Consider the following 9,504-nt stretch of genomic DNA (forward strand, 5'->3'; position numbering starts at 1 on the left):
GAGAGAGAGAGAGAGAGAGAGAGAGAGAGAGAGAGAGAGAGAGAGAGTGTCACTACTCTCCCTTAACTGCAGAGGCTATTGTAATTGTCATTTCCCTCAGAACACATTCATGGTTCTAGATCTTGGAAAATATGTCTCTTCCCATTAAGAGTCAGGCTCTAGGGGCTAGCAGGAAGACTAAGCAGTGAAGAGCTCTTGGCTACTCTTCCAGAAGTTCCATTCCCAGCACCCACGTGGCAGCTCACAATCACCTGTGATTAAAGTTCCAGGGGATCCAGTGCCCTCTATGCTCTCTCTGTCCTCTTTAGGTATTGTGTGTGTGTGTGTGTGTGTGTGTGTGTGTGTGTGTTTGTACGTAGGCAAAGCACTTAAACACACTTTTTAAAAAAATAAAAATCAGGGCTTGCTCTCAAAAAAAAAAAAGGCCTGCTTTAAACCTACATATTGCCAACAGGCAATGGCAGAAGACTCCATCAGAAGGGGCCACACAGTCATCCCTGGTTTTGTGGGGATACACACATATATATATACTCAGAAAGAAAGAAATCCAGCTATCCTCAGGACTACATTTAGCTTGCCAAGCCAAAGAGTTCTCCTGTAGGCCCTCCTATTTAACAAAGGCCAGCTGAGCTCCATGATATGAGTGCCCTCACTACCAGTCACACGAGAGAGGCTTCTACGACAGCACATGTGTCACATGAGAAAACTTTGAGCAGGAACTATGCAGCAGAGATCCAGCTCCCTGATGTACGCTCCTGAGATTCCACGCCACTCAACGGCCATGGAAACTGGAACACTGACCACAGAGGAGGCTTTCTTTGAAATGACTTTGTCACATTTTTATACTTTAGAAGACAGTTCAAGGCCCAAGTCCTTCAGCCAGAATAGACTGGCTACAATTCTGTAATACACTGGGTGAAATCTCAATATTTACACTCACAAATATGTTTTCTGTTCAAGAAAAGGCAAGAACTTTTGCTTGGCATTCTCTGAGGAACAAAGCCCCCTCCACCTGTGACACCACTATCTAAGAATGCCACATCTCTGAGAGAAATAACAATCTTCCAATGTCTTCATCTTGTAGTATCTGTCTATTCAGAAAGAAGGGTAGGCTTTCTTTGCAATACCTCTTTTTTAAAACTGCCAAGTTGGGGCTGGAGAGAGATGGCTCAGTGGTTAAGAACACTTGCTGCTCTTCCAGAGGCCTGGAGCTCAGTTCTCAGGAAAACCACAACTATGGGTGTAATAACCCCAGTTACACGGGATCTTATACCTCTTTCTGGCCTCCAGAAAGCACTGCATGCATGCACACATGCATGTATGTAGTATACAGACATACATGCAGGCAAAACACCCAAACACATAAAGTAAATCCTAAAAAAATTTAAGATTTCCACATGTTGCAGAGATTGATAGTCATGACTGGCCCAGATGGATATTCTCATTCTCTCTCTCTCTCTCTCTCTCTCTCTCTCTCTCTCTCTCTCTCTCTCTCTCTCTCTCACTCAATTCTAGAAACCTTTCTTATTTCAGCAGCACATGGAGTTGCCTAGACACAGACTACTTATCCTAGTCTTTCTTGCGACCAAACATACCGTATGGTTAAGTTCAGGTCAGCGGGATGCGAGTTGATAGTAAGTGACCTCATAGGCGCTTGCCTTTATTCTCTCTCCGATATCCCTTCCTGTATGCTGTTGAACAGCAGTGCCTGAGGCAGTCAGATAAACCATAAGTGACTGTTCAGGACCGTAAAGTAAAATCCATGTAATTAAGCCCCTTTTGTGTGTGGCAACTTCAGGTCAACCAACGAGTGTCCAAACATAGTTGTCACCTGTCACCTACTTTCATTTTATGCTCATAACATTGCTATTTCCCTCTTGTGATCCCAACTTTTGAATTGGCTGCTACTTTACTGGACTCCCAGTTTCTCTACTCAGCTGAACTTCTGACTCACAGCTGGCCTCCTTTGATGGCATGAGCTCTCTTGATGTGGAACGTAGACCACACAGTGTAGGAGAAAGGAGAGTAGACTCAAAGGCAGATGGTCCAGCTTTTCATCCTGGGGGGCTTCCACAAACCACTGACAAAATGTTCAGCCAAAGTAAGCTCCCAAGAATGAAAGAAATGGTAGGCATCAGGCCTGTGTAGTCCCTGGTCTTATGTCAGATAGCTTCCCCAACCTCAAATTACAAGGTCTGATCAAACAATGAAGGCAACTGGCCTCATGACTAAGGCCACATTCTGGAAATAGAACAAATCTGGGTTTGAACCTGAGCCCCGCCGTGTACATCTAATGTTACTGTGGGCACACTAACTAAGCCTTGGTTTTTGCACCCGTCACGTGGGTCAGTAGCATCCTAATAGAGCAACAATGAGAGTGACAGAAAATGATGTGCATCAAACACTTCATATATGCCAAAGGGTATGTCATGTGTTTGCTACCTGTTAGGATGGCTCTTGGCTTTTCCCCATGCTAGTCCCTCTGCTGTAGCAGCTCTCGCCTCCTATCCTGTGGGAAATTCTCTCACAGTCATTACAGCCAATGCCCCGTGATGCCACCCAGCTCCTTGACCTGAGCAATCACCTTCTACCTCACTTGTATTGCTGAGAAGACATGCATCTGAATTCCCATATCATAGTCCTCTTGACTGCCCAAGTACCCCCTCTTTTCTGGGAACATCGGATATATTTTGCTGACTTCCAGGTACTTGGAAGAACATACTCATGTATGAATATATCCTTGACAGCATTCTAGTCAGCCCAACTCTCTCCTGCATTAGGATTGAGGGTTTTCCATTAATTGTCTGATTATGTCTAGCCAATGAATTCTCCTAGCAAATTAATTTAAACCAAAGCCTAAGTGGCATTGCTAGTAGTTTAACAGTCAGCTATCCAAACATAACTATCTACAGGTAAATTTTCTCTAAGGAGAATGCTCCTGTCAAACATTTCTTCATGTTTTCTCAGATGCTATTAGCAAAATGCAGCTTAGGAGACATTAAAAACCAGGGCCCAGAGAGATGGTGCAGTGAGTCGACATGTTTGCCACCAGCCCTGATGACCTGAGTTTAATCCCCAGAACACACATGATGGAAGAAGAGAGCTGACTCGTGAAAGGTGTCCCCTGACTTCCACACGCATGGCATGGTATTGGAAGTGGGTCACTTTAAAAAAAGTCAGAAATTAAAAATGATTTGGTTTTATAATAAGCAATAAGTTATTCCATTTTTTAAGGATTGAACAGAATTATAAGAATACTGTGGCTGGGATGTAGCCCAGTGTCTAGCACATGCTTAGCCTACATGAGGTCCTCAGTTCAATCCCTGGCACTGTAACTAAAATCTTGCCAAGCTGATAAAATTCTTATTTTATAAGCTTTCTTCATGTGCCTAATTGCCTCATAGTGACAGTGAGAAGCACTTACATTCCTGTCACAAGAGAGGCCACAGTTAATCCATACGACCACTTTGGTGGCCTGTTTTAAGTCTATTGGATCTAGTTGTCCTCAAAATACATCAATATTACAGTGATAGTTTCCTAAAAGGAAAGAGAATGATTGTGTGTGTGTGTGTGTGTGTGTGTGTGTGTGTGTGTAATAATAGTACTGTTCCTTTTAAAACGGAATAAAATATTCTGGTCACATGTAATCTTCAACAGCACAAAAAGCATGAGAGGTTGCAAAGAGTAGACATTAAGTTGACAGGCTACCTCAATGCAGACGTGATGCATTCCTCCAGCCTTGTTCTTCTGCAGAAACCCTGTGATTGGACTATCACTCCCCAGTGGATGAAGCAGTTCCATCTTGGTATTTCCCAGGTTGACAAAAACCACAGATACTCCATGTTCCAGAAGAGGGACCGCCTCACTCACCTGGGCCCCTAGAACATCCCTGTAAAACGACGAGGCCTTTTCCAAATCGGGCACTGCTATGGCCACGTGATTGAGCCGGCCCAGCTTCCACACAGGACTGGATGCTTGATGCTGAGGCATGGAAAAACATCTCCCTGTTGCAACTGAAGTTTGGACTCTGGAGAAAAGCCCTGGAAAATCAAACAGCAACTCTCTTTTATCTCTCTTTTGAGAATGAATGTCCTTCTAAATTTAATTTTAAATACTAAACAAAGAGCTGTAAAATTCATTCTTGACATTATCTATGCTTTTTAATTATTTGATGCTAGTTGGGAAATCTTGTGTGAAAACTACTCACCCTTCTCTGCCAAGAATTAAAAGCTGTGCGTTGCCCAGGCCTGGGAGCACAGATCTATAATCCCAGCTACTCTGGAGGCACAGGCAGGAGGGGTGGAAGTTCAAAGCCTGAGTAAGCTGCAGAGTGAGTTCAAGGCCAGCACGGGCAGATTAGTAAGACTATCTCCAAATTAAAAATAAAGCAGACTGAGACTATTCAGAGGACTGAATGGTAGAGTGGGTGACTATTAAGCATGAGGCTTTTGGTTTAAAGCAGTGGAAAAAAGCTATCTGTCTAGAATTACAATCTCACTCTTGGGGCTAGAGAAAATTTGGAGGTTAAAGAACACTCACAGCTCTTGTAGAGGACCTGAGTTAAGTTCCCAGCACCCATGCTGAGCAGCTAATAACTGCCTGTAATGCCAGCTCCAGGGAGATCTGACACCTCTCACCTCCAAGAACCTGTGTACTCAAGTACACAATCCCACAACCACATCCATATACCTACACATAATTAAAAGTAATAAGATGCATTTTAAAAAATCCAATTCTGAGCTTCACTTTCACTCTGAACAAAGAACATCACTTTTCATAGTAATTTATATTTAGTCTAACCCTTAGCAATAACTGTATATTAGGAATATTCAGTGATGTCTGCATTTTACATAAATCTGAATGTGATAGCAGCATACACTCAATGAGAAGAACAGGCAATTTTCTTCCCAATCTCTAAACATTTTTTGTTTCACACCATGAAATGAATTCACAAAAGGCATACCTATGCCATACTTTCAGTGTATATTTGATTTAACATAGCTAAAAAAAGTCTAACTTTTTAGTGGAAAACAAGGGCAAGGTGTATATAACTTGTTGGGATTTCTTCTGAGCTGGAGTTTTACATTATTTCTTTATATCATTTTGACAGAATAGAAGCAGAACTACTTTGGGCTGTGAAGAACCCTCTTAGGTGTGCTGGATAGTTTTATGACAACTTGACATATGGTAGAGTCATTTGAGAAGTGGAAACCTTAACTGAGAAAACGTTCCCACAGGATGCGCTTTTGGGGAAACCTGTGGTACATCTTAATTAATGACTGATTTGGGAGAATTCAGCCTATTGTGGGTTTTGCCATTCCTCAGTCAGTGGTCCTGGGTGCAATAAGAAAGCAAGCTGAGCAAGCCATGAGAGGCAAGCCCATAAGTAGCACTCCTCCATGGTCTATGCTTCAGTTCCTGCCTTGAACTCCTGCCTTGAGTTTCCTCAGTGATAAACTTTTACCTGACGAGTAAGATAAAATAAGCCATTTTCTCCTCAAGTTACTTTGGGTTATGATGTTTGTCACAGCAACTGAGACCTAATTAAGACATTCAGCAACTGAAGAAAATGATTGAGTGTGTATTGGGGGGGGGGGTTCTCCTATCTGTTACTCTGCTAAACAGTAGGCTTTAAGAGCCAGACTCTACAGAATGAAAACATATATATATATATATATATATATGATCTTGGATACTCTTATATATATATACCACTTAAATATGTACCACTTAATTTACCTTAACCTCTTTTATTGCATCTTGGTTTATATGACAAATTACCAGAATACCCAAAAGGGCTCATCACCAGTAGGTTAATGTAGTCCAATGCTATGTACTCTCTGTATGATCATGAAATCTAAGTATATAAATACCCAAGATACACAAATAGAAATATAGAATTGAAACTCAATCCCCACAAAAAGAATATTCAATTTTTTTTTTTTTTGGTTTTTTCGAGACAGGATTTCTCTGTGGAGCCCTGGCTGTCCTGGAACTCACTCTGTAGACCAGGCTGGCCTCGAACTCAGAAATCCGCCTGCCTCTGCCTCCCAAGTGCTGGGATTAAAGGCGTGTGCCACCACCGCCCAGCAAGAATATCCAATTTTTACAAAGTGAAATGCCCTAATGTTTTCTATTATATCTCTGTTTTCAAAACATAGTAGAACCACCCACTAAATATTTAATTTTCTGGTTCAGTGTGAAGAGTATACAGGGGGTGCCAAAACCATAACTCAATGTCAGACACTTAGAGGAGGCACACAGTGAATTCCCAAATTCTCACTGCTGACTGTTGGGAGTCACACCAATCCACGGCCTTCACAGAGGCCTTAAGAGGACAGAGGGATATTAGTTCTATGCCCTTGTCCAGGGGCAGAACTGACAAGGTCTGGGTCTGGGGCCAGATCCAGGGCCTCCATAGAGTTAATGCTTCAGTTCCTGGAACCTGAATTTCTCCCCTGAAGGGCTGTGGTTATCAATACTAAGGGAGCTATGTTCTCTTAGTCAATTTTGTTTGGTGAGCTTTCTGTTCACCGTGGCCCATTCTTACCTGACAGATAGTACATAATATTTTGTACTTCTTCATAAACTTCCTTGGCATAAGTTGTAAGCTTGTGTAAGACCTCCTGGTCCCAGATCCCTGTCTTCTGTATTTTTTCATCCCTAGTCCACCCTCTCAATACCTCACCAGTTGGGACACTTACTCAGGGAATTGGATCAGCTAAGGACATACACTGATGGCTTTGCCAATGAATTGCATGAACATTTTCCATAAACCTACTTCAAGAGAGCACAGTATTACAAATGTGTGGTAGATGGGATGAAGTCCTGGGTGAATGTGTTTTGTTGACATGGGCACAGCTATGTCAAGGACCCCAGTGGTGACCCATGGGAATGACCAAGCCTTCCTTTGGTCCGCAGTAGGAGTGTGTTTAAGAACAACTGACCAATGTATGCCAAATATAGCACCAGCAGCTGCCTCCTCCCAGATGCAATCTGAATCTGATCTCTTGCAGAGACCACCACCTAGAATAGCTAACCTATCCCTTTCTTGCTGTACATAAAATACATGCTGATTTTCCAGGTTGTGTTGCTGCCCTCCATCAGAGCGAGCACAGCTTACTCCATCCTAGTTTTCCTGAATGTGTGTCTGTCCTTTCTCTATTTCTGAGTCACCTCGGTCAGGTTTCCAGGACCCAGCAGAGGAGGACAATTCACATATGCCAGCAACATCTTTAGTCAAACTCCTTCCCCTCTCCTTCTATGCATTTCTCCTGAAGGTGCTAGTTTGCAATGCATTTCTCCTGAAGGTGCTAGTTTGCAATGGGTTCAATACAGTAGTTTTAAAACATCATAGATAGATAATATATCAGTGAGATTTCCAGATAGTTTGTACAGTAAGAAATTATAGGGAAAAGTTAAAAAAAATGAGTCCAGGTCCCATCTCTGATGTCTTACTGCTAACAGGAATATACAGAAATGTCAAAGGAGCAAATGAAAGTGTCAAGTGAAAGCGAACTTTAGTAACCCATACAGTCTGCTCTGAGGACCACATACACTCCAGCACACCAAAGGAAGTCCAAGCAGCAATTACTGGAGCTTTCTCTGTAGCTTCTTATCTACCACTTGGTTCAATAGAACAGCTCATTCTTTTGACTTTCTAGAAACAAACTTTCTTTAATATGGGAGAAAGACAATAGTATCTTCATGCTGTAGTTGCTAAGCTTTTGACACCATCTTCTCTCTAGAAATAAGTGGTAGCTGGATTCTCTAGAGATGAGAAAACTGCTTTGAGAAAAAAAATATCTCTTTTTATTGGCTTTCTTTGGTCCTTAAAACCAAACCATATATTTTAGGAATGGTGTAAAAGCTTACTGTGATACCAGTGAAAACTCAGTGATAGAGTTTACTTAAAAATGAAGGGACAGGAATGGCATGGGGGGGGCACACCTTCAATCTCAACACTCAGGAGGTCACAGCCAGCCAGGTCTACATAGCACTTCCAGGCCTGCCAGAACTACATAGCAAGACCTTGCCTCAAACAGATAGATAGATAGATAGATAGATAGATAGATAGATAGATAGATAGATAGATAGATGATAAACAGACAAAAAGGATAGGGTACAGAAATAGTCAACAGGCACATCAGACATTCAGTAGCATCGGTGATTGTCAGGGAAGGCAAGTGGAATACACAGTGAGATGCACTGCTTCACACCCAACAAAAAAGCAAGGGGAAAAAATTGAAAATTGTACAATGTTGAACAAAAGGTAAAATGGTGTGGCTGCCATGCAATGGTTCAGCAATTCCTCAAATCAAAAATGAAACACAGAATTTCCATAGCACCCAATATCTACTCTGAAGTACTCAAAACAACAACAACAACAAAAACCAAACAGACCTGCAAAGCAAACTCAAACTGTTCGCAGCAGCCATAATCCCACCGACAAACCATGGTCTATCACTCAACCTTACTGATACTCTAACAAGGAAGAAGCTCTAAAACATCACACTAAATGATAAGATCTGGACATAAGATCATACACAGCATGACCCCACTTATATCAAACATCTACAATAGTTCACAGCACATAGACAGGCAGAACAGTGATTACTAAAGGCTGGAAGGAAGAGAGACCGGGATAATAGTGGTCTGAATGAGAATGGCTCCCATAGGTCCATATATTTGAATGCTTGCTCCCCAGTTGGTGGAACTGTGTGGAAATGGTCAGGAGGTGTGGTCTTGTTGGAGTTATGCCAGCAGGGGTGGGCTCTGAGGTTTCTTGGTGTCTCTTTTTCTGCTCCCCACTTGGTGATAAGGATGTAAGCTCTAAGCTACTGCTCCAACGCCATGCCTGCCTCCCTGCCTGCCACTATTGCTTCCTTATTATAATGGTCATGGACTCACTCTCTGGAACTAAAGGTACCAATAAATTCTTTCTTCTATAAGTTGCCTTGGTTGTGGTATCTTCATAGCAATAGAAATATAACAGAGACAGACAGAGACTGTTTAATACATGTGGGCTTCCTTTTGGGTTGTAAAAACATTTATAACATGACCAAGGTGACACATGTACAGCATGATGAATCTAATAAATGCTGTACATTTTTAATAGTAAAGAGGTATGATTCTGCAGTAAGTCTGTGGATAAAATCTTGTTGGCCAAGCAACTGGAAATAAAAAGCTTAAAATAATATGATTCCTCCCCTAGTTTTACTGAGGTATGATTGACAAGTATCAATCATATACACTGAAAATTTAAAACGTGATGTTCTGATAAGTGTATATACTATGAATTACCACATCAAGCCATGTGTGTACATGTGTGTATACATGTTTACAAAGGCCAGAAGATGAAATTAGATAACCTCTGCATTGTCCTTACATGTTTGCTTTTGAGACAAGTCTTTAAATGAATCCCATGGTGACTGGCTAGACTGGCTGTTTTTTGGTTTGGTTTGGTTTGGTTTGGTTTGGTTTGGTTTGGTTTGGTTTGGTTTG

General features: G+C 41.8%; 1 protein-coding gene across 2 annotated transcripts in view; it reads right to left on the bottom strand.

The window, feature by feature from the left end:
• Mcee (methylmalonyl-CoA epimerase) overlaps positions 1-9,504 on the bottom strand; it is a 21,170-nt gene that overhangs the window by 8,332 nt on the left and 3,334 nt on the right. The window contains exon 2 of one of the 2 annotated variants that reach the window (XM_028776713.1): positions 3,871-4,040. In XM_028776713.1, the coding sequence (XP_028632546.1) occupies positions 3,871-4,040 (170 nt within the window). Of the gene's footprint in view, positions 1-3,708; positions 4,041-9,504 lie in introns of both variants that reach the window. The other variant, XM_028776712.1, reaches the window with a different exon arrangement.

The sequence above is a fragment of the Grammomys surdaster genome, unplaced genomic scaffold (genome assembly GCF_004785775.1).
Source record: "Grammomys surdaster isolate TR1022 unplaced genomic scaffold, NIH_TR_1.0 271, whole genome shotgun sequence".
Lineage (NCBI taxonomy): Eukaryota > Metazoa > Chordata > Mammalia > Rodentia > Muridae > Grammomys > Grammomys surdaster.